We start from the raw sequence: 25,458 nt of genomic DNA, 5'->3' as shown, positions 1-25,458 counted from the left end.
ATTAAAACCTAATTTCCAGCCTTTCTTGTATTCTAATATATGCATTTAAGATGATACATTTCCCCTAAACATCTATTTAGCTGCATCCTGCAAGTTTTGAAATATCTTTACTATAATTCAATTAAAATATTTTCTAATTTCTGCTTCGATTTTGTAATTTACCTAGGAGTTATACAGAGAGATGTATTGCTCAACTTCCAGGCAATTTGTTTTTGTTTTGCTTTTTTTGATTATATTTTGTTATTGATTTCTAGCTTAATTTTTCCATGGCCAGAAAACAATGTGAATGATTTCAATTCTTCAAAACTTTTTGAAACTTGCTTTATGACCCAGCATATAGAAATTTTTATAAAATGTTCCATTTGCAATTGAATGCAAATTATAAATGAAGTGCTTAGATAATTAGATCATTTTTATTCATTGTTTACAATATTTACTTGGTTGTTCTCATGGCCTTTACATCTGTAGCAAAGTTTCCCTTTATGATTGTGAAATTGTCTCTTTTATTTTTTTCTTTATACATTTTGAACTCATTGGTTAAACACATACACACTCTCATGAAATTGTGATGTCACATTAAGAAATGTCTCTTGTAGCCAGGCACAGTGTCACAAACCTGTAATCCTAGCTACTCAGGAGACAGGGGCAGAAGGATTGCAAGTTTGAGGCCATTGTGGGCAACTTAGCAAGATCCCATCACAAAATAAAATAAAAAGAAATTGGAATACAGCTCAGTGGTAGAATGCTTGTCTAATCTTGAGCCCCTGGGGTCATTCTCCAGAGGAGAAAAGGCCTCTCTTTACCCAAATGAATGATTTTGCTTTAGAGTCTATATAATTTTAGAGGTTGCTTGGCTTGAATTTGCAATATATATCTTTTTCTACTCTTTAACTTTAGACCTTTCTGTTACTTTTTAAAAATGTGTATCTACTGTACTTTTTCTCTTATTTTGGTACCAGGGATCGAACTCAGGGGTACTCAACCACTGAGCCACATTCCCAGCCCTATTTTATTTGGAGACATGGTCTACTGAGTTGCTTAGTGCCTCACCGTTGCTGAGGCTGACTTTGAACTCAGATCTTCATGCTTCAGCCTCCCGAGCTGCTGAACTTACAGGCATGCGCCACAGTGCCCAGCTTGTACTTACGTAGTTACATTTATCTGACAGTTTCAATTTGTGTGTGTGTGTGTGTGTGTGTGTGTGTGTGTGAGACACAGGGATTGAACCCAGGCCTCTCTAGCTCTTTTTGTTTTATATTTTGAGGCAGGCTGCCCTCAAACTTGCCATCCTTCTGTCTCAGCCTCCCAAGTAGCTGAGATTACAGGTGTGTGCTGCAGAATCCTGTCATTTCATCTTTTAATTAGAATATTTCATCCTTTTGCATTTAAGGGAATTACTGATGAAATTGAGTTTATACCACCAATGTTGCTGTTGGTTTCCTTTTAAGCCATGTTTTGTTTTTTTCTTCCATTCTTGCCTTTTGCATTAATTTTTATAACAGTCCAATTTTACTCCTCTAATAACTTGTGAAACATTCTTTTAATCTGTGTGTGTGTGTGAGAAAGAGAGAGAGAGAGAGAGAGAGAGAGAGAGAGAGAGAGAGAACAGAGAATAGGGATGTAGGTTAGTGGTAAGCATGCCAGAAGTCCTGGATTTGATCTCAGTACTGCAAGAAGGAAAAAAATTGATCTTCGATTACTGTTTCATACAGATTATTACTTCTTATCATTTTCTCTGGACTGTGAAAACCTTAGAATATTTGTGCTCCATGAACCACCCCTTTGCATTGTTATTTTGTATTTTAATTCTACATAGATGTGAAATTGCACAGGACACACATTGTTTTATGTGTCAGTGTCATTCATACTTGCTTCCTTGTTTCCTTTTTCCTGTGCTCCTCTTCATTGCTTCCCTGTTTTCATCTAGGATCATTTGCCTTCTGACTAAGAATTCCTCTTGGTATTTCTTTTAGCGCATATTTCCTGGTGACAAGTACTCATTTGGTTTCGTTTTCTGAAAACGATTTCATTTTCCTTTCATTTTTTGTACATTTTCACTAGATTTCTAAATTCTAGGTTGGTATTTCAGCAAATTCAACATATTGTTCTTTTATGTTCTGGATTCCATAATTTGTTGAGAAATCTAATTTTTTGTCTTATTTTTGCTGCTTTAAAAGTCAAATGTCCATTTTCTCCACATTTAATATTATTCCTTTTTTATTTTCAGTGTTTTTTTTTTTTCAACAAGGTACAGTTTTCCTTTTATTCTGCTTGAGATTTACAGAACTTCTTGAATCTGTGGGTTGATAGATTTTCATCAAGCTTAAAAAATCCCAGCCACTATTTCATCAAATAGCACTCTTGCCGCATTCTATTTCTTCCCTTCAGGACCCCAGTACAAAATATATGAGACTGTTAGACTATCACACGTGCTTCTAAAACTATTCTGTGTATTCCTTTTTCCCCTCTTAAGTGCTTCAGTTTGGAAAGTTTTTTATTGACCCATTCTCTAGTTTGTTAATCCTCTCTACACCTGTGTTCATTATGCTCTTAAATTCATCCACTCAATTTCAGATATTATAATTACCTCCAGATTTATTTTTCATTTCTAGAATTACCATTTGACTTTTTGCATATTTCAGTTTTTTTGATGAGTTCCTAAATTGTTTCATGTATTATCAGTTAAGGTCCTTGCAAACTTCAGTATATAAATTACTTGTATCTTTGCTTTTATTGAATGCCAGACATCGTGTATAGAAACTGCAGAAATTCCATATGGTGTTATATTCCACCAGAGAGGGCTCAACCTTGACTCTGCTAGTCAAATAATGAGATGATCATCTTAATGCACTCAGATCCTTTGTGTAGGTGAAGCAGGCTTGCAATTTAATTAGACTCAAGCTGGGCCTGGTTTACGCTTGTTCATAGGGCATAGTCCTCTAGGACTGTTTCCTCAGCACAGAGAAACTGCAAGAAATTCCACTCTGCTTTTCGGTTGTTTTTAAATTCTCAGTTTTAGCCTTTTGCTCTTTTGAGATTGGGACTTATGCAAACATCTGGAGAAGGGACAACAGCTATACAGCTATAGCTTTTCAGATCTGCAACTTCATTACATTTGCTCCATGCAACCACTAAAGTTCTACCTGCTTTTCTATTCTTAAAGGAGATCTTGGGTAAGGGAGCAAGCCTGAATTCTCAGCCTTCCAGTCACCTTGAATTCAACAAGTGCCTAGAGGAAAGATTGTAAATCGTAAGGGTCAGTTTATCACTGTTAAAAAATGACAATTCTAGTTCACAGATCCTAACTGGATGTTATTTGCCACTCCAGAATTGGGCAGCCCTCAGAACAGGGAAAGGTTCAGAGCACTTCTGTTGATTGCATTTTTGGACAGAAAACAGATATGAGCTGCAGAAAAAAAAAAAAAAAAAGGAAATGAGGCACAGATAGCCCAGTTGGTTACAGCTCTGTTTGCCTTATTTGAACACTATTTAAACTTTCAGCTGTCTAAAGTTGAAGCTAATGATTGGCTGAGACTTAGCTGTTTATTTAAAGTTTAGGTTTTCAGTTAGTTTGCAACCTAAGTTTGGTTGCAATTCCTTACAAAAGGATCCCAGTCCTGTAATTCTCAGTTTTTTCACTCCAGCATTGTTAAGTCACCAAAAAGCAAACCAAAAACCCCTCTATTTCTCTGACCCCTCCAGCAGTGGCCTGTGCTTGTGCTGAGCCTAAATTCTCAGCCTATAGCCTGTATTCCAGGAGAAAAATGATTGAGAGCCTCATGCTTTCTGCAGCTCACTCAGACCTTTTCAATTACATTTTTTTTTTTTTTTTTTTCTTGTATCCAGCTCTCCAGATTCTCAATCTGGAAGCAGAAATCCCTACCTCTTCATTTTTTCATGGTCACTATTATCATGACCTCTATCTTTTCCCTACCTACCCTTGGAATCTTGGAATCTCCTCATATCCTTGGGTCCACTGAAGTGCCAAAATATGCAGTTTAACCCAACTTTGATTTTTTAAAAATTTTTTAAAAATTTATTTACTTTGATTCATTGTACACAAATGGAGTACGATAGTTGTTTCTCTGGTCGTACACAAAGAAGTCGTACCATTTGTATAATCGTACATGTACATAGGGTAATGATGTTTGTCTCATTCTGTTATTTTTCCTTCCCCCCACCTCCTCCCCACCCCTCTTTTTGCTCTATACTATCCATCCTTCCTCCATTCTTGCCTCCCCCCGCCCATTATGTATCATCATCTGCTTATCAGAGAGATCATTCGGCCTTTGGTTTTTTGGGATTGACTTATCTCACTTAGCGTGATATTCTCCAACTGCATCCATTTACCTGCAAATGCCAAAATTTTATTCTTTATAGCTGAGTAATATTCCATTGTGTATATATACCACAGTTTCTTTATTCATTCATCAATTGAAGGGCATCTAGGTTGGTTCCACAAACCAGCTACTGTGAATTGAGCAGCTATGAACACGATGTGGTTGCATCACTTAGTATGCTTATTTTAAGTCCTTTGCATGTAGGCCAAGGAGTGGGATAGCTGGGTCAAATGGTGGTTTCATTCCAAGCTTTCTAAGGAATCTCCACACTGCTTTCCAGAGTGGCTGCACTAATTTGCAACCCCACCAGCAATGTATGAGTGTACCTTTTTCCCCATATCCTTGCCAACACCTATTGTTGCTTTTATTCTTGGTAATAGCCATTTTAATTGGGGTGAGAGGAAATCTTAGGATAGTTTTGATTTGCATTTCTCTTGTTACTAGAGATGTTGAACATTTTTTTCATATATCTGTTGATTGCTTGTGGATCTTCTGTGAAGTGTCTGCTCATTTCCTTAGCCCATTTATTGATTGGGTTATTTGTATTCTTGGTGCAAAGTTTTTTGAGTTCCTTATAGATTCTGGAGATTATTGCTCTATCTGAAGTGTGTGTGGCAAAGATTTTCTCCCACTCTGTAGGCTCTCTCTTCACATTGTTGTTTATTCCCTTTGCTGAGAAAAAGTTTTTTAGTTTGAATCTATCCCAATTATTGATTCCTGCTTTTATTTCTTATTCTTTGGGAGTCATATTAAGGAAGTGGCTATGCTACCAAAAGTGCTATACAAATTCAATGCAATTCCAATTAAAATCCCAATGATGTACCTTGTAGAAATAGAGCAAACAATCATGAAATTCATTTGGAAGAATAAGAGACCCAGAATAGCTAAAGCAATCCTTAGCAGGAAGAGTGAAGCAGGTGGCATCACAATACCAGAACTTCAACTATACTACAGAGCAATCGTAACAAAAATGGCATGGTATTGGTACCATTGGTAGATCAATGGTACAGAAAAGAAGACACAGAGACAAACCCACATAAATACAGTTTTCTCATACCAGGCAAAGGTGCCAAAAATGGAGAAAAATGGAGAAAAAAAAATGGAGAAAAGGTAGCCTGTTCAACAAATGGTGCTGGGAAAACTGGAAATCCAAATGCAGCAAAATGAAACTAAACCCCTATCTCTCACCCTGCACAAAACTCAGCTCAAAATGAATCAAGGATTTTGGAATCAGACCAGAGACCCTGCACCTAATAGAAGAAAAAGTAGGTCCAAATCTGCAACTTTGTTTTTGTGAGGCATCAGCTTTAAATTAGCATTGGTTTCGCAGAGGAATCGAGGGTGGGGAGACAGGAGAGGATGGTGGTTTAGAATTGGATCCTCCACTTATTTTACTTTTACTTCAATCGGTGAAAAAAAATTTTTGAGGTACTACGAATTGAACCGAGGGAAACTAGTGTCCCAACCTCCATTTTATTTTTAATTTTTTATTTTGAGACAGAGTCTTAATTGTTGAGGCTGGCACTCGGCTCACACTTGATGAGTGTGAGCACTTGGAATCTTCCTGACTCAGCCTTCTGAGTTACTGGAATTACAGGACTGTGCTACTGCAGCTAGCAGTAAATCTCATTTTTATCTGTTATATGTATCAATCAGGATCCTTCCCCTGAGTTCTCAGGTTCTCTCTCCTTGTTTAAATCCTAGCAGAATGATATACTCAGTACTTAATACTTGTGATTTGACTTGGCTTACCTCTCTAGATTCATCTGCCATTCCCAGCCTCCCACCAAATTTCCTGCTCTTTCCATTGGCTCCCAGCCTCTCTCTCCACTTCCAGCTTAGACTGTGCTTCTCATTCTCTGGCTCCAAACTCTTCATTCTGCCTAAAATACCCTCTTCTTCTATCTTCAAATCCAATTCCATGTCACTCCCTCCTTTCTTACCTTTTAAGGACATAAGCATCAGTGCTACCATGGTACCCTGTGTGCATCTTTATAATCGCCCTTGGAACACTGTTCCATCAGTTTCATTAAACTGTGATATCTTCGGTGTTCTTTTCCAGTTTCAACTCCCTGAGACATAGAATAGTATCTAACACACAAGTACTCAAATGCTTATTGAATAAATAAGTGAATGAACTAGACCTTGGGAGATACTTGGGATTTAAATTGGCATATTTAAGTGAGGAAGACATTAATGAAAAGAGAAGAAACCAAACAAAGTAGAAATAAGTGAGAATAGCATTGGCAGGCTTGTGTGCAATTAATTAGAAAAAAAGATTAGGTGAAGACAGAACCACTAGATGCAAAACCTTGATTTTATAGCTTGTATGAAATCAGTGTAAGTTTTTAAACAGAAAAATGATATAATGAAAGCATTTCCTTAAGAATGTTTACTTGGACTGGGGATATAGCTCAGTTGATAGAGTGCTTGCCTCACATGCACAAGACCCTTGGTTCAATCCCCAGCACCAAAACCAAGGAGCAATGTTTACTTATCAAGATTGTGTGGTTGGAATAGTCTGTAAAGCTAGAATTCTTACTTCCTAGCTTCTATGTGTTTAACTGGTCAAGGGAACCCCATTGTACTAGGAAATGTCTTTGGAGTATGAAGCATGGCACTATGTCAGTTCCGAATCTCACCCCCTCTTTCCTGTGTTAGATCAGCTTCCTTTCTGATCTCCTTTTCAGTCTCCTTTCTTTCGTCACTGTGTTCCTACTGAAGACATTTTCTAAAAACAAGTTTAATTGTGCCTCTAACCTGCCTGAGATATTCTGCTATTTTTGCTAACACATGGCGTATTATGCACAGACCTTCATAAGCTACTACCACTCAACCTCTTTATGTTTGTTTCAGGTCACTCCTTTGCCATATATACATTTCGTTTTCTTAAGTACACCATGTCCTCATGTGTATCTGTGACTTGCACATACTTCCCTTTTCTGGAAAGCACCTCCACTTTGCTCCACTTGAATAAACCATTCAAATGGCACGTACTCTGTGAAGCCATCCCTTAATCTCCCAGGCAGATTTAAACAGATGGATCATGCCTTAGTCATCTGTGTATTTTTAGAACTTATCACAGTATCTAATATAGTACTGGCCTCTGCCAGGAACTGAGTTTTCTTTTTTTTTAATTGCAAAAAGGTGGCTATTACTATTTTATTTTTCTTAATGAACATAATACAAATATATATGATGTAAAAAATGAGTACCAGCCAGTCATGCCTTCAATATTCAGATATAATTGCCATTAAACCAAATTTTATACTACTCTGCACTCTTTTATGCATGCAAACCCATGCAACATGGTATGCATAGTATTTTTGTTTGTTTGTTTTGGATTGTTCTGCAGTACTGGGGATTGAACCCAGGGTCGCTTTACCACTGAGCTATGCTCCAGTCTTTTATTTATTTTTAATTTTTATTTTTTTGAGACAGGGTTTAAGTTGCCAAGACTGATCTTGAACTTGTGATCTTCTTACCTCAGTCTCCTGAGTAACTGGAATTATAGGCATGAACAGCAACACTGGTTTTGTGTAGTGTTGTTGTTGTTGTTTTGCTTTTATTATTCAAGGGTTACTGTTTTTGAATGACTGGATGAATGTGTGAATAAAAGAAATTAGGATGCTATATTAATAATTCACTTAGCTAAAGAAGTCAAGAAAGAGTAGTTATGGAAATAGAAATGAAACAATACGATGTGAGGAAGTGTTAAACAAACCCACAACTTTATGACTGGTTTAGCTCTGTTGTACCTACATAGAGTAAAATATAATGTAAAAGTTGCACACTATGGATTTAGAGGTGAAAATTTTGTTAACAAGATAGTAACAAGGAAGATATTCTTCATATAAATTTAAATATATATATGTAATATGTAAATGCCAGTTTTCATACCCACAAAATAGAAATAATCCCACCTTGTAGGATTCATGAAAAGTTTAGAAATAATGCATGTATGATTCAGGTGCTTTATGGTAATATGAGAGTAAGCACAAGTTATGTTGGCTTATTAGTAGTATTATTCGGTCAACATAACCATGAACTTCTTCCAATATTCAAGTCAGCTTTTAAGAATATCTGGTAATATGAATTAAGGTTTTACAACTTCGCATAAAATCATAGCTGTCCTTTTTCTTTTCCTACCTCCTGCTGACTCATATAATCTGCTTTAAAATAGAAAAGCTATATTTATTTTTCATAATGCTGCTACAGCAATAGCTAAAAATAGTTCCGATATGCAGACTTGTTTTAATTGAGAAGTAATTCATAAAATAACTTAAATAGCTGAAAACTATTACCATGCAAAAGATCTTTCTTCTGATTTCTCTCTGCCTTCTTTCCTTTTCTATAATAATTTTAAAGGCAAACTCCAGTGATATGAAAATAGACACTAAGTAAATGAAAATGGTTAGAAAGAAAATTTACACATGTAGTTTTATACATATAATTTATTCAACTCTTGATTTACAGAAGAGGTAAACTAAGAGATATGCATTCAAGCCAGGTGTCATGATGCATGCCTGTAATCCCAGCAGCTCATGAGGCTGAGGCAGGAGGACCATGAGTTCAAAGCTGGCCTCAGTAATGGCGAAGCACTAAGCAACTCAGTGAGACCCTATCTCTAAATAAAATACAAAACAGGGCTGGGAATGTGGCTCAGTGGTTGAGTATCCCTGGAATTCAATCCCCAGTACCCCTCCCCACCAAAAGAGATATGCATTCAAACTGTAAATTCTTCTCATATTATTGTAATAGATTGTTATTTATGTATGTATGTATGTATGTATGTACGTATGTATGTATGTACTTGGTGCTGGGAATTGAACCCAAGAACTCACACATGCCAGGCAAGCGCTTTACCACTGAGCTACATCCCCCGCCCTGTAAAGGATTGTTATACTTCTGAAATTTGTTTTTAGATTTTGTTCCCTGGTTGCAGTAACCTCTTTGGAACAGTAGTGTGTTATCATTGTGTGCCCCTTCCAGTTCCTACTAAGGTCCTATACAGTTGTTGATGAATAAATGTCTATGAATGCCGTGCTTCCAGTGTTATCTTACTTCCAGAAATATATTTTGCTTTTAAATTCAGAATCACATCTATTTTCCATGCTTGACCTATAGGGGATTGCTCTTATTGGTGCTAAATTATAAATCCATCGCAATTAAAAAGCAATACTACTTTGTCTTTCAGGAATATTTTCCCTTCATATGAGTTATATTCATGCAGCTAAGTCCATTATTCAGCATGGAATTATTCAGGACTCTAGTCACTGCTTTTATTTATTGGTTCTACCTTCTGCTTTACCAAAGTACAAGTACCAATTAACCCAGATCATTACTTTCATATGTATATTCCAAAATTGTACATGGTTCCCATCTCTGCATATGACTGTCCCTTCTTTTGACAAACGATACTTCTAACAGGAAGTTGTTATTTTCTATGGGACCAAATTTGTACAAAAATAATTTATGCAGATGCTACTTTTTTCATAGTTTCTATCTACCTACATACCTACTACCTATTAATCTGCCATCTTGCCATCTGTCTGTCCATCTATATATCATGCTTACTAGTGTTATGTACTTGAGGAGCTTAAGTGGAAGCATAAGACTTAGTCTTGCTGTCAAATAATCTACTAAGGGAGAAAAATGCATACATAGAAATGGTTAGAAACAAGAATGGTATATGGTTAAGTTACAATAAGTGATATAAGCTCACAACTGTAGAAGTTCCAAGGAAGATAATTGGGGCTAAAGTAGTGTGGTGTGTTGACTAAGTCTGAAAAATGATCTGATATAATTGAAAAGCACAGGACAATGAATTGGAAGCAGGTTTTCACCTACACAATTCATTATTAGAACCACAGTCTTTGGAACTTCTGAACTTCATTTTTCTCATCTGGTACTTGGGAGCAGTGATCAGAAAACTTTTTGTCTTTTTCTTTGATTTATGAATCACACAATCAAAATTATATAAGGATGTTCTGAAAATATTAAAGTATGATTCCAACTTAAGGGTATGCTGTTTCAATTTCTCATCAACTACTATAGTATTTGTGATCTAAATTATTTGTTTAAGAAATGCTACAAGATCAATTAGAAGAGGGGCTGAGGGTATATAGCTCAGGGGTACAGTGCTTCTCCAGCACACACAAGGCCCTGGGTCCAATTCTACTAATGACACAGATTTGACTTTTTGTCAAATCTAATGAAGTTAATTTTGTTCTGAAAATATGAAGATATAAATAGCTGCTATTTATTTATTTATTGAGTCATTGCTACATTCTGGGGACTCTATTAAGAACTTTTTGCCCAGTGTACCATTTAATCTTCACAACAATTGTAAGAGTCAAACATTATTATTCCTATTTTATAAAGGGGAAATCTCCAGATGAAAGAGATTGTTATTATCAAGGTCACACTCTAGTAAGTATAGAAACAGGAGTTGAGCCCAGATCTGTCTGACTTTTAAGCTTGTATTTTTACTGAGTGATTTTCATTACTCTGGCATATCACACAAAAACAATGGTAAACTCGGAGCTAAATGAAATGATTTGATATGTCTATTAAATAGAAGAAATAAGTGTTTAAATTATAAATTATTTCAAGAAAAGGCAAAATGGGGATAAAGCTATGGAGGAAACAAAAAGGCCATATCCTGGAGGACCTATATGCCACATATGAGAATTGGAACTTGATTCTGTGGGCAATTGGGCACCACTGAAGGTTTCAAGAACATAATAAATCATTGCATGCCTGGCATCTAGTTGGTGCTCAATACATATTGAATGAATTAATTAATGTGCTGGCCTTTTAGAAAGATTACCCCTATAACTGTGGTACATGGTTTGGAGGGATGTAAGACTGGATATTGGAAGATTACAGTCAGAGTTTGGGAAAAGATGGCAGTCTGAACCACTGGTAGACAGGAACCAAATGTGCTGGCTTGAAGAGCTAATTATCCTTATCTCTTCTCAACTTCAGATGTAGTGACTTCAGGTTGATAGTTTTAAATCACCCATGGTGGGAATATTTACACCATTGAACTTGGCAAACACTACAAATGAGGATTTTCTGTTTTTCAGAGAGCTGAATTACCAACTTATTACTTACTGTCTTAATCAATAGCAACGAGGCTGGAGAGGAAGGAATATATCCTAAAAGGACCAGTAAGATAGATGGAGCAATAGTCATTTGGTAAATGGGAGTAGAATGTCAATGGGGAGATTTTAAAATGGTTTATCAATTTTGGCTTGGATGGTTGAATGAGAAACTGGTGCCTCTTACTAAGAAAGAGTTCAAAACAGGAAAAGATAGTGAATTTTGTTCAGGGAATGTTGAAATTGGTACCTATCAGAAACAATGGTGAAGATGTCCAGAAGACAGTGGTCATATGGATATGAAACTGAAAGACGAGGTCTTGATTCAATATAAAACACAGGAGAAAAGAGGATATAACCAACAGTTGAAATCGTAGAAACAAATGAACGAAAAAAATTTTATGGCATGGGGAATTGAATCCAGGGGCACTTAACCACTGAGTCACATCCTCAACCCTTTATATTTTTTGTTTTGAGACAGGGTCTCACTAAGTTGCTGAGACTGTCTTTGAACCTGCTATCTGCCTGCCTCAGGCTCTGAGCCACTGGGATTTCAGGCATGCACCACCATGCCCATTTGAACAAAGGACAGAACTCTCCAAAAGAGCTGCAGTAAGTCTTTGTTTTATAAAGCAAATGTAAACAAAACCATATGTTCTTTTGTTCGAAGACAGTTTAAGTAGGTACAGTTAGGTTTTCTTTGTAAATATTGCACTTTAAATTATCATTGCAATGTAATGATTGGTATCTGATGAAAACAAAGGTGACCAATTAGATCTATAAGAACTTTGCTGCAAATTTTTCAAAGTGACACTTGAAAACAAAAAAGATTGTTAAAATATTCAAGAGATCAAACATCTGACAGAATGAAAACATTCTAGAAAAACAGGAAACACCATTTTAGCAATCATTTTGAATGTAAGTATAAATAATTCTATCCCATACTTTCTTTTAGAACACTGTGCTGTTTACTTCTTTGCCTTTGCAACTAGATTTTATTGGGAAGTTTTGTGTTTTCTTGTCTACGTTTGGGGCCTTATACATAGTAGATATGCAGAAGAAGAAGAAAAAAGAAACTTGTTGCTTCCATGACAGAATGGAGGGTTTGAACAGATGACCTGGAAGGTCCCTTTCAACCCTGAGAGTTTATGAAAAGGGAAGTGGTGATAATTGTTTACCACTTAAAAGAAGAAGTGGGCTGTCTTCCTTAGCTCCAAAGTGCCAACAAAGAAGCAACAGGAAGGCAATAAACTCTCCACTCAATATTACCCAAAGAATTTTTTAAAAAACAATTATTCAACAGAACACAAGTCTCAGGAGGTGTTTCATCTTTTAAATAACGGTATTTAAAAGTTGGAAGGGGTCTTAGATATCTTTAGAGTTTCCTTATCATTTTTCATGCCATTTCGTATACAGGAAATGGTATTTGTGCAACACAAACCAAAAATTGTACCCATATCAATCAGTATCCAAGGCGTACTTGTCACAAGTTCCGGGGGCTTTCGCTGGGGAAATTGATCTAGAGCCCATCTTCATTTGCAGAGGCGGAAAATAAATCTTGGTAAGGGAATGCGACATTCTCCAGGACAAGACATTGATGCATTAATATTAATACTGAGACTAGAAACGGAATCTGCGAAACATCCAAAGGCTCCTCTGCTCAAATTAAGCAGGGCTAGAAGTCAAACTTGAAGATAGGAGGACAGTCTAACTCCATACTGCATTAAATATGGTCCCAAGACCACTGGCATTAGAACTTGTTGACTTTGAGGAACTCGTTTAAAACACAAATTCAAGAGCCCCACAAAGCGGCCAGTCTCGGCAACCTGCATTTATAGGTTTGCTAATCCCCTGGTCTCCTGGAACCGTTTCTGGACTCGAGTTCCAGCCGGGCTTGAACGGAGAGGCACAGCACCCGGAGCAGCGGGTTGCACAAGTGCCCTCGCTGTAAGACTGTCTGTTACGCAGCCCAGAGGCCGTCACTGTCCGACGCTTGTCATTGCCTGGTGGGGGCGAGGCCACCGCTGTCCCTCCACCAGCCTCCAGACCCTGCAGTGCAACCAACTGCGGGGGGCGGCCCGGGGCAGTGGCGGCTCAGCAGCGCCCCCTCGAGGCCAGGGCCCTCCGCAGGCGAGCGGCCCGCGGTTTCTCTTCACTGCCCCGGCGCTCCTCCTCCTTCCGCTTAGCCCCGCCCACCGGGGGGTCTCACTACGGCGCCGGCGCCAGTTCTGCCCCGTTCCGCCCCCTGTGTCCCAACCGGATGTTAGCTGACTTCCCATAGTGCCTCGCGAGTGGCGGGCATGATAACAAATCCAGGCGGGTGGTACGCAGCGAGTTGTCATTGTTGAGGCCGTTACGGTTTGCAAGGAGGGTCCTGGGGGATTTGGGCCCGGCCACTGCCTCGTCGGCCATCACCGCTGCCATGGCGCTCCTCCGGGGAGTGTGGGGCGTGCTGAGGGACTTGGGAAAGTCTGGAGTAGAGCTGTGCTCAGGCTGTGGAAATCGTCTGCGCTCACCCTTCAGGTAGGACCGCTCTTCCGCGCCTCGGGAGGCGGCAGGGCCCAGGAGTCCCGAGACTGGAATATAGACGCTGTCCCTCCACTTTCTGCTTCTCTCAGGAGGTCAGAGCCAAGCTGGCCCTGTGATTCAGATCTCGTCTTGCCAAATCTGTGGATTTAAGACCAGGCCTTATATCTTTAGTACCTCGCACCTTGCTTCCTGCCACCCTCCACTCCCTCCCCCTTCCTGCCAGCCAACCTTAAAGCACCTGTTCGCCGTCCTCTGATAAGTAGCCCCCAGAATTTCTCGCCTTCACCTAGGCCGGGGGAAGGTAAGTCCAGAAGCTGTAGTATGGATGCTTTTCTCCACTCTTCCCTCTCTAGGAGGTAAGAGCTTTCAGACTTAATTCCTGCGGGCTCTTCTTGGCAGGGTTTCTAATAAATTCTTAGGGCTGGGGGTGTAGCTCAGTGGTAGAGCGCTAGTCTAGCCCGAACAAGGCCCTGGATTCAATCCCGAGTGCCTCAAACAACCCCCAAAGATAAAGAAGTCAGTAGCATTGTTGTTGAAGATGTCAAATATGTAGCATCTTGGTGACATATTATTTGGAATCTGTGTTCATGTACATGTGAATACTGGCAGTTAAATACTGACTTGATTATTTTCTTTTTTACTTATATGTAGTTTCGTGTATTTTCCGAAGTGGTTTTCATCCACCTTGGGTAGTTATCCAAAGAAACCTATGAGTTCATACCTTCGATTTTCTAAAGAACAGCTACCCATATTTAAAGCTCAGAACCCAGGTAAGGAATTTGGGGGCTTGTATTTTTATGTAATTAAAAGGCCACTAAGAGTTAAATTGCAAACCTGATTTGCATTACCAAAGTATTTAGTGACTACTGGAGCAATTATATTGTTTAGTCTGTAAAATAGGGAATATAATTTTATATCAAATAGAAATGCTTTAAATATAAATGAGAACTAATGAAAAGTGTTTTAAAAATAAACTGTAGTGTGGAAAGCACCCATGGAAGAAGATGCAGAAACTCAATTTGGGGCCTGGTTGCCCTTGGCTTAAATGGTCACTGACAAATGAGGTTGTCTCTTGCTTAGCTGTCTGCTTATTCTGCTTTAGGGTATTCATAAAGTTTCAGTGAAATAACTTACATGGAACTGTTCTGAAATTTGTAAAGTTCTATGCAAATTAGTGCTAACTTCAAAAGCTTTTTCACTGAAAATCAATCCTGAGTTCCTGAAAAAAGATAACCCAGGTAGGAGATCAGTTGCTCTCTAGAAAAGCTATAAGGCCTTCATTTTGAGTTATACTATAAAACTACTTGCTAAATTAATAATAATTAATTTTTTTTTTTTTTTTTTTTCTTTTTTTTTTTTGTACTGGGGATTGAACCCAGGACTTTGCAAACGCAAGGCTGCCACTGAGCTACATCCCAGTCCAGTAATAACTAATTTTGCTTATGATTTTTAAAACCCTTTTACATGCAGTACCTCACAGGACACTTGTGAAAATTAGAGGAACCATAATGAAAATGCTCACATTAGACTTGGGACTAACAGGTAGTTGTTAATTCAGTTGCCACCTCATCATTCCAGTTAGAATAAGGATGGAAATGGAGAATCATGGATTAATCATGGATTAATTTTAGAATAGTTTACTTCCAGATGATATTTCTGTAATTGAAGTACAAGGTGTATTATATGAATTCAGACTATATTTTGTGTATTAGTGAGGTTTTGTGAACTTAGTAATTCTTGAAAAGACTTGATTGAAATAATGAAAGTAAAAAGCTTGAAGCAGTTGATTACCTAACTACTCAAAAGCAGTCAGTTTTTAAGGACTATTTTTGGTGATCTGTGATATACTCCTTAGTTTTAAAGAATAGACTTTTTTTTTAACATTATATAAAGTTTTAGATTACTTATATTAAATTGGTTGGATAAAGAAAAGTTAAATCTTGTTATAAGTATGGTATAGATGTGTCTGAAATATAAGTTGGGTTTTAGTACTAATAGATTGTATTTTCCTAGAAGTCTAGAAATTTATCCCAAGAGCCAGGTGTGGTGGCTTATGCCTATAATCCCAGTGCTAGGGAGTCTAAGGCAGAAGGAATGCAAGTTTGAGGCTGAGACCCTGTCTCAAAATAAAATTAAACAAACAAAAGGACTGGAGATATAGCTCAATAGTAGCATGTGAGGTCCTGGGTTCAATCTCCAGTACGAAAAAAAAAAAAAAAGAAAGAAAGAAATCGTGAGACATGAAGCTGTGACATCTTTTTTTCATTTTATTCCAATTCATAGATCTGAAAGTATCAGAACTAATTAGAAGAATTGCGGAGCTATGGAGGGAACTTCCTGAGTCACAGAAAAAAGTAAGCCATTTATTCTACAACTAGGAAGAATTGTCATGTTCTTTAGAGGATCAGATGGCCCACACCTTTATAAACATTGTCTTCAAGGGAACTTTATACCTTCAGTTACACATAAATGATGAGAGTATCGATATATGGGAATGGAGGTGAATGGTTGGTAGTACACATTCACCTTGCTTAGCAAGTATATGAAAAAGACATCTCAGAACACATTTTCTCCCATGGTTCAGTCTGTCTTTAACTGATGTCATTTAGTTTCCTTCCCTGACAGATGTGCTGTGTTGAATTTGCAACAATATTTTGTTGACTTCTTAGTTGTTTTTTTTTTTTTTTTTCATTTATAGATATATGAAGATGCTTATAAGGCAGACTGGCAGGCATACAAAGAAGAGATAAACAGAATTCAGGAACAGCTAACTCCAAGTCAAATGATATCTTTGGAAAAAGAAATCATGCAAAAACGTTTAAGAAAGAAAGCTTTAATAAAAAAGAGAGTGCGTATCACTGGAATACTTTTCCTTTGAAAAAGAGTTGAAATTCATGTAACTGGGATTGTTTTATCCTTCAAAAAGGACTTTTAATTCTTGTATTTATATGCTCAGCTATTCAGTCTGTGAAGACCATGAATATAAAATATAAGGGAAATATCTTTGGAAAATAACTCATAAAATCTATTATAATTTTTAAAATGTGCTATCAAAAAATTCTGACAACATAAATAATCACATGCTTTATATAAAACTGTAATATTTACTTTAATTAACTATAATATGTATTATTGAATGGTTTTATAAGTAAAACTAAATCTTATGGAGGTTAAAATTATACCTAACCCTTCTATTTTTTTTTTTATTCAGGAGTTAACAATGCTTGGAAAACCAAAAAGACCTCGCTCAGCTTATAACATTTTTGTATCTGAAAGCTTCCAAGAAGTTAAGGATGGTTCATCGCAGGTAAACTGAGCTGCATTTTTTTTTTCTTAGATTTTTATTTCAATTTAAAGATTACTTTGGAAATTCTAGGAGTCTCATATATCAGGTGATAAAGGAAATTAGTAAGTTATGGAAATTAAGCTTTTTAAATTTTTTTTCTCCTACTAGGCATTGAACCCAGGGGTGCTTTACCACTGAGCCACATACCCAACCCCTTCCTTTTTTTTTTCTTAATTTTTCATGTGCCACTGCACCCGGCTCAATTAAGCTCTTTTGATAAGGTCCTCTATACTGTATCTCTTTTAGAGAAAAAATTCTTTGAAGCTGGGGTGGGAGCTCAGTGGTGATAGAGTGCTTGCCTCACACATGAAGCCCTGAGTTCAATCCTAATGCTTAGGAGCAGAAAACAGGGAGAAAGAAAAGTCCTTTTTTGTACTATGTATAATTAACCTGAATATGAAGTTGCCAATAGACACATACCTTGCCAACTTTTTAAATTAAAAAAAAAAAAAAAAAAAATTTTTTTTCACATTTATAGAGTTGTTAATGTTCTTGTGGAGACTTTCCTAGCCCAGCAGTTCTCAACTTTTTTATGGTCACTGGAAAGAATGAGAGTAGAGCTATAATGTTTTGTTCTTGGAATTGAGTATAACCTATTGCTTCATGTTATATCCTTTAATAAAATTTTGGTTATGCCCATGGGAATTTATTATACATGTGAATGTCATCATATGAATATGTCAAAGAAAAAAAACAGCTTCTCAGTCACTGCTGGGGCTTAGTCTTTTCACTTTTTCCTTCTTAAAAGCTCCAAATGGGCAATTTTATTTTTCCTTATATCATATGGCATGATAAAAAGTTAATGTTGAGATCCCTAACCCTTGTCCATTGAAAATGAAATTTTTGGTACTCAACCTCTTTTTATCATATGCTTAAGTAATGTATATATGTAGCTTAGTCTTCCCTAACTATATACTTTGACTTAATTATTCCCCTTGGGATTTTAAACTTAGTCTCTGCTCTACATCACTGAAATGCAAGCTTATCAGTTTTTTTAATTGGAACTTGGCTCAGTCATTAATTTACCTTGGATTTGGTTTTCTTATCAGTATCTCCATAGTTTTCTTATCAATATCTCCTCTCCATAACATTTAGTTTTTAAATATGGATCTTCTGAACTTGTTCTGTAATTTTCTTAGCTTTTCTATACTGTTTTCCTTTATATGCCAGATATTCCTTCTAAATTAGTGCTTATCAACTCTGACAATACCTTGGAGTCATCTTAGAAAATTAATTGCCAGACCCGATCCCTGAAAATTGAAATATAACTTGACTGTATCATTTTTATTTATTAAAAAATATTGGTTATACATCCTTATAGTACAAAGAGTCAAAATATTCTTTTAGATTTGATATGACAAGGCAGTTTTCACTGCCCCGTTACATTCTTTACACCAGAAACACATTCCACTGTTTTAACTGATTCTTAACTCCATCTCTCTAAATAACATCCTTTTATCTATCATAGCTTCTTGAATTTTTTTCAGTTATAAGCATTATCTATCTTATACTTCAAGCATTACCTCCATTATCTCAGATGAACACTTAAATCTCATTCCACTCTTACATGTTTCAATTTCCTCTACCTCCCAATATAGTAATATATTCAAGTATTAAGTATATTTATGTGATTATGTGAGGCCTAGTCACAGCTCATCTATACCATATGCTAAAATTATTTCTTCTTTCTGGCAAAACTTATTTTCTCTAAAGTTGATTATATCTTTCCTTTTCCTTTCTTTCTTGTTTGTCTGTTTGCATATTTTGGGGGGTAATTATCAATAATTCAGCCCCAGACTCTTCAGTGTTCACTGACTTTCAATACACTTAGTTTCACTCTGAAGCTTCTGGTTTGTTTCAGTTTGTTGCTTTCCATGCCTAATATGCAGCTAATATCCTGGGCTCTTCCTTCTTTATCATCATCATCCTTGTGGTGCATTTGTTTCTGTTATTGTCTTGGTTTACTCTGCTTCAAGTATAACATCTTCCCCAGTAAAAGCTGCATGAGAGATTAATTTTTTAAGTTTTACATGTCTAAAAAATGTCATTGTCTTCAAATATGTTTGTTAGAGTGGGCATGAAATTCTAGTTTGGAAATCACATTCCTTCAAATTTTCAGCTTTTAAGAAATGTAAAACTGTTTTGATTGTTGGTCCTTTGAGTATGAACTGTCTTCTTTTTTTCTCCCTTTTTCTTTGTTCTGACTTTCCCTAACATTTGTTTTTTGAATATGGCTCTTCTGAATTTGTCTTCTAATTTTCTTATCTTTATTATACTGTTTTCCTTTAGCCTTTTTTGCACTTTTTCTACACCCTGGGACCCTGTATGCATTTTCACTTAATCTCTCTTTTTCTTTCTTAAAGTGTATTTTTTTGCTTTTTATGGTTGCAGAGCATTGAACCCAAGGCCTCACACATGCTAGAAAAGCACTATACCACTGAGCTGTACCACCTGCTCAAACTCTCTGGTTTTTGCATAGTACCATTGTACTCAACTATACCTGGTTTTCACAGAGTAATTCTGTTTTACTCTCCTGAGGATGAATGCCCTAAAATCTGCCATGGTGAGGATTTAGCCTCTTTTTAAACAGTGTTTCAACCAATCCTTAACCTTAACCTCTGTGTTTACACCTATCTAGTGCTGCCAGTGCCAAATTGTTTGGAATTCTGCATTATAAATTAGGTTTTCCCATTGCCCTTAGCAATCAGCTTTCTTGGGTCAGTTAAGCCAGTTAGCACTTCTCCATTTGCTTTTCAGCTTCCAAAATTTTGGATCGGTCATCTTTTGTCAATTTTGTCCATGTAGTTTTTGTAGTTTAAATTTTTTTTTTTTTTGTTTAATGGGGTTTCAGGAGGGAACAAAAGTAAGTGTATTTCTATCCCTTTAATTGTGTAGATGAAGAAGCAAGGTTGAGGGAAGTAAAAATGACTTTTTCTAGGTCACATAATTAAGTTCAGCTAAGTAGAATAAGGGACTTGTGTTGTATTGTTCCTATGACTATACCTAAGTATATAGGAACAAATTCTAGAATAAAACATAAATCTACTGGGAAGAAATAGTCTTTGAAGTTAGCCCTTAACAGGTGTATATTATACCTGGATATAAATATTTCTGATCTGTACCTACCTTCAGTTCGTTTTTTGTAAATTTTAATAGTTTTTGCTTAGAAACGGAAGTTAACTGGTATAACTTTGTCTATAATTATTGATATCTGAGTTTTTGTTGTGGGAATGAATATAGATTTTTCTTTAGTCACTGAAATGTCCCTATATGTGTGCTACTTAAATGTATGTTGTTTTTTAGGCAAAGCTGAAATCTGTGAATGAAACTTGGAAAAATCTGTCTAGTTCTCAAAAGCAAGTAAGTATTATGGTTTTTAGACTCAAGTGTCTAATTAGAAAATCTGTGATAGGATATATTAGGGCAAGCCTTGATTCACATGAAGGCAGCCTAATATTGCTAATAATAGAATTTTAAACTTATTTTCATATTATTAAACCAAATTTGCCTTTTTTTTTTTTCTTGGCTGTTTTTGACTGTAAGTGCAATTTGTATTTGGAATAGGGTTACTCCTGATCTCAGGAGTATCCACTGGTAATGAGTTAGTTGTCCCACCCTGCTTTTACTGCTTTTCATACCTCAATCCCTGAAATTTTAATAACTTCATTAACACTTATAAAAGTTTTCTCAATCTTTTTCTCATCTAAAATTTATCTCATAAAAACATTACTTCTCCATTTCCCCTTTTTTACATATAGAATACTGAAAGAATTTCTTTCATTTTTGGTACTGGGAATTGAACTCAGGAGTAGTTTACCACTAAGCCACTTCCCCAGCCTTTTAAAAAACTTTTTATTTTGAAACAAGTTCTCATTAAGTTGCTTAGGGCCTTGCTAAGTGGCTGAGACTGGGCTTGAACTTGCAGTCCTCCTGCCTCAGTTTCCTGAGTCACTGGGATTACAGACTTACACTGCTGTGCCCAGTTCAATTTCTGTGTATAGTTCTGTGTGGTTCAGAAATTAATAGCTCTTTTCTAAAGAAATCATTTTAACAATTATGCTTTTTCTCAGGTATATATTCAACTTGCTAAAGATGATAAAATCCGTTATGATAATGAAATGAAATCTTGGGAAGAACAAATGATTGAAGTTGGACGAAGTGATCTTATACGTCGCAAAATGAAGAGCCAAACAAAAGATGGCTTTGAGGAGGAGTGTTAAGATAAAAGATGGAGCTGTGTTCGTGATGATTAGGCACAACAAACCAATTAGGTCTCAGTAACCTGAAGCTGTGTAAAATTAGAAAGGATAAAGTTGGTGAACATTTTATATTCAATTCCTTTTTCTTTAGCCCATGAACTTCTGCTAGTTGAATACACTTTGTATTAGTATTTTGACAACCTAAACAGTTGAAAGTTCATGCAAAATTTTATTTTGTGTTTAAGAACTACTGAGGATCAAGAGAATCCATACAAATGGAGCAGTGAATCATTTTACCTTTGATAAAGGTAAACCAGTCTGTGAAGTTTTTTTTATATTGGAAGACAATTATGGAAAGAGAATTGTTTTCTTATGGAAGCAGGAGTTTCTTTTCAAATTTGTGGCGTATTATAGATGACACAGTGTTCTATGATATAATTATGCATTTTTAAAAAAGCAGCCAGAGCTCATCTAGGTTAATTCCTATTCCTTGGGTATAATTCATATTTTATTCAGAGTTGATGGTTGTACATGTACATAACAGTTGGTTTCAATAGTAACTTTTTATAAAAGGGACAGATTTATAAACCTTTTTCCTCATTGTCTTTCTTTTAACTAAAGTAAAAACTAAGAAATTATGTATGAAATCTATGCATATTATTTTATATTGCATAGAATAAAAATTCTAATTTTTCATTTTATACGTTTGTGAATTTTGTATTTGTAAATGGAAGATTTTTTCTTGAGGGAATTTTATTTTTTCTGAATTATTATTTCTCTTTTAAGTTAGTATGTTTATTCACACACACGCACACACAAAAAAAATGTGGTAAATTTTTAAATGAGAAATCTAAAACATGCAAGTCTCCATTAGGAATTTGAAGCATTTTGCATAACATATAAAGGTCTTCATAAAAGACAGCCAACTAAGGTATATGGGTCAAATCTAGTCCTCTGCCTACTTTTCATGGCCTGTGAATTAAGAATTTTATTATATTTTCAATGATTTTTAAAAAAGAAGACTATGAATGTAAAAATTAACATGAAATTTAGTGTGCTTAGTTTTATTGGAACACAGTCATGTTCATTCTGCTTATCATGTATGACTGCTTTTGTGCTATCATGACGAAGTTTACTGGCTGCTACCGAGACTAACCTGGAAACCCTAAAATTCATACTATCTGACCCTTTATGGATACAATCTGCCAACTCATATTTTATAGCATAGTCCACAGTGACTAAGGTTCTTATGTATTGTAATGTTAGGATAGTTTTTTTTTTTAGCTGCTTCAGATGTTCTTGTTTTAGAATTAGCACTCAAGAGAAAAAACTACATAAGCTATATAAGGTAAACAATTGCTCCTCACTGTTAGCAAGGAAAGTAATCTTCAGTCTCAACATTATGTTGCAGTATAATGAAAAAGATCCATGTTATGTGAAATAAGAGTCTCAAATTATTTGCTATGACTGAATAAAATGTACCTTAAAAGTTTCTAGCAAGAATATCACAAAAACTTCACTGTAGTTGGGAACCATCATTACTTAATATTTCTTTATTCTCTTAAGCAGGTTGTGCAAATGTTTTCAAAATCCACTTCTTTAGGCAGAATAATTTATCTTTCAACATCAGTTCAAAGATATAGGATAAGTCAGAATTTGTATGTACTTTATATATTATTAAAAATCCTTAGGAATTGTAGATTCTGGATTTCCAGAGTTTGAAGATTGGTTTTTATCTTTGGTTTTGGTTTGGTTTGCTTTACTGCTGATTGAATCCAAATGCACCCCACCACTGAGCTGTATCCCCAGCCCTTTTTCTTTTTTATTTTTGAGGAAGGGTCTCACTAAGTTGCCCAGGCCAGCATCAAACTTACGATATCCCTGTCTTGAATCGTTGGGGTTATAGGCATGTGGCCCATGTTCAGTAACTCTGGAGATTTTTTTTTGGTTATGGATGAAAAAATAAGTAAAATGTCACAAATATAATTTGTTTATGTACTGAACTTGACAAAATAGGAACTAAAGATACAAATATAGTTTCAGAGGAAAGAAGATTTCAATATATAAAAATGGATATTTGCAAACTTTTCCCTGTGGATTTGAATATAGGACAAAATCTGCCATTACTAAAATAGATTCCATGGATTTTAGGCCAGAGTAGTTTAGAGGTAGGGGGAAAGAGGACAAGATGTGCTAGTGCCTTATCAGTATTTCTCAAGTAGATTTCTAGGAGAGAATTAAGCTCTAATTTCCTGTGGCATCTAGAGTGGTACTAATTAGTTTCCATCCTTAGGAAAATGAAGAAAATCATAAGTCATTGATTCTGTTCTGTGCTTCATATGAGCTTAGTGAATCTCTGAGTTTTATGGAATAAGTGAAATAGAGAAATGAGCTATCTAAACATCTACAGGACAAATGTAGCATGAAAACATATTTGCAGTTAATCTGCAGGGAATTCCCTCGGAGCTCTTACCACTTACATTCATAAATTATTTTATACTTTGATTCAAATCATACCTTCTCAAATTTATTGGGAAGTGCAGTTCTTAGTAAGTTCTCAAGTACTTACAACTTATAATGGAAGAAAAGGTGTAAAACAGTGAAAAGAACTGGAACAAGCCACTTTATAGTATCAGATTTTATTTGGTTTTATTTGGATTTTATTTGATTAAAAGAAGGTCTTTGTTAATACCTTAAATAATAGAATTATCTTATTTCATAGCCTTTCTTAATAAACTTAAGTACATGTGGAACACTGGATGCCAAATACCACATGGCATCGATATACAAGTTTTTATAAAGAATAACAGCATCAATAACAAGTGGCCATTCATATAAAGCCTTACTGTTTACACTTGACTTTTCTTTCTTTTTTTTGGTACCAGGTATTGAACCCAGGGTTCTTAACCACTGAGCCACATCACCAGCCCTTTTTATTTTGAGATAGGGCCTCACTAAGTTGCTGAGGCTGACTTTGAACTAGAGATTGAGATTGAGGCTGTCTCAACCTTCTAAGCCACTGGTATTACAGGTGTGCACCACTGTGACCAGCATTTTTTAGAATTCTTAATTTGACCTAACAAAGTAGTTGCTGTAAGAGCTAGTGAGTGCAAGAAAGGGAAGAAGAAAAAGTAAAATGAAGCAAGATTTATGCTATTCTCTAAGTCATAGATTTGTATACATTTTATACTTACTGTACTCTAAGTGGATTTAATGAAACTAGAAAATTTTGATTTTCCTCACGCTTACTATACCTAAAATTTATCACCTCCAGCTTATACTAAAACATTGTTTTTTTGTTTTGTTTCGTTTTGTTTTTTTTGCAGTGCTGGGGTAAAACATTGTTTTTTATATAGTTAAACAATAACATACATTCATTATTTCTCTTGGTTGTACCAATATTTACTATAAGGATTTACTTTTCCTCCCCTCCCAGCCACTCTCCTCCTTCTCTTCATAGTATCCAGCACCAATCTATCAGACAAATTTTAAAAGAAGTGAAAACTGTTACATGTTTTGAAAATTTTAAAGTAGTAATATTTTAAAATATATTGAGCATCTGGAAAAAAAAAGAAAACGAATATATTATTTTGAATCTGTAAAACTTTCCAAACTGAAAGTAATACTATGCAAAACTGGTGTCATCAATCTCTCACACTGTTCACAAATGAAGTACTTTTGATAGTTAAATCACCAGTGATATATTAATGTAAAACAAAACCATTCTTTTGTTTTAAAATGTTTTGTTGGCTAAAGAGCTAAATATTTAAATTAACCCTAAAATAAGAATTCCAGAAAGATTTTACTTTAAAATAACCCCAATATCTTTTAAGTCAGCCTTGTGTAATGGTTTCTGATTTATATGTGATGTCTAAAAAAAAGAAATATATGAATATATATGGATTGTTGTCATATGGAGATGAAGTTATAAATTCCTT

The 25,458-nt window shown here is 35.7% G+C and overlaps 1 protein-coding gene across 1 annotated transcript; it reads left to right on the top strand.

Moving 5' to 3' along the window:
* The first annotated feature begins 13,600 nt into the window (after positions 1 to 13,600).
* Positions 13,601 to 24,825, top strand: TFAM (transcription factor A, mitochondrial). The gene is made up of 7 exons (XM_079136108.1): positions 13,601 to 13,969; positions 14,627 to 14,745; positions 16,259 to 16,329; positions 16,674 to 16,823; positions 17,187 to 17,282; positions 20,625 to 20,681; positions 21,392 to 24,825. Exons 1-7 carry the CDS (start codon positions 13,869 to 13,871, stop codon positions 21,539 to 21,541), a joined length of 744 nt encoding a protein of 247 aa, XP_078992234.1. The 5' UTR covers positions 13,601 to 13,868; the 3' UTR covers positions 21,542 to 24,825.
* Positions 24,826 to 25,458: the final 633 nt, after the last annotated feature.

Source organism: Sciurus vulgaris (genome assembly GCF_902686455.1).
Source record: "Sciurus vulgaris genome assembly, chromosome: 4".
NCBI classification, from domain to species: domain Eukaryota; kingdom Metazoa; phylum Chordata; class Mammalia; order Rodentia; family Sciuridae; genus Sciurus; species Sciurus vulgaris.
This window is presented reverse-complemented; position numbering and strand designations above follow the sequence as displayed.

Excerpts from the sequence above, each read along its gene's own strand:
- TFAM (XM_079136108.1), top strand. The coding sequence starts at position 13,869 with ATGGCGCTCCTCCGGGGAGTGTGGGGCGTGCTGAGGGACTTGGGAAAG. Across the intron at positions 13,970-14,626 it reads CGTCTGCGCTCACCCTTCAG|TTTCGTGTATTTTCCGAAGT; the intron begins GTAGGACCGCTC and ends ACTTATATGTAG. Across the intron at positions 16,824-17,186 it reads AAGCTTTAATAAAAAAGAGA|GAGTTAACAATGCTTGGAAA; the intron begins GTGCGTATCACT and ends TTTTTTATTCAG.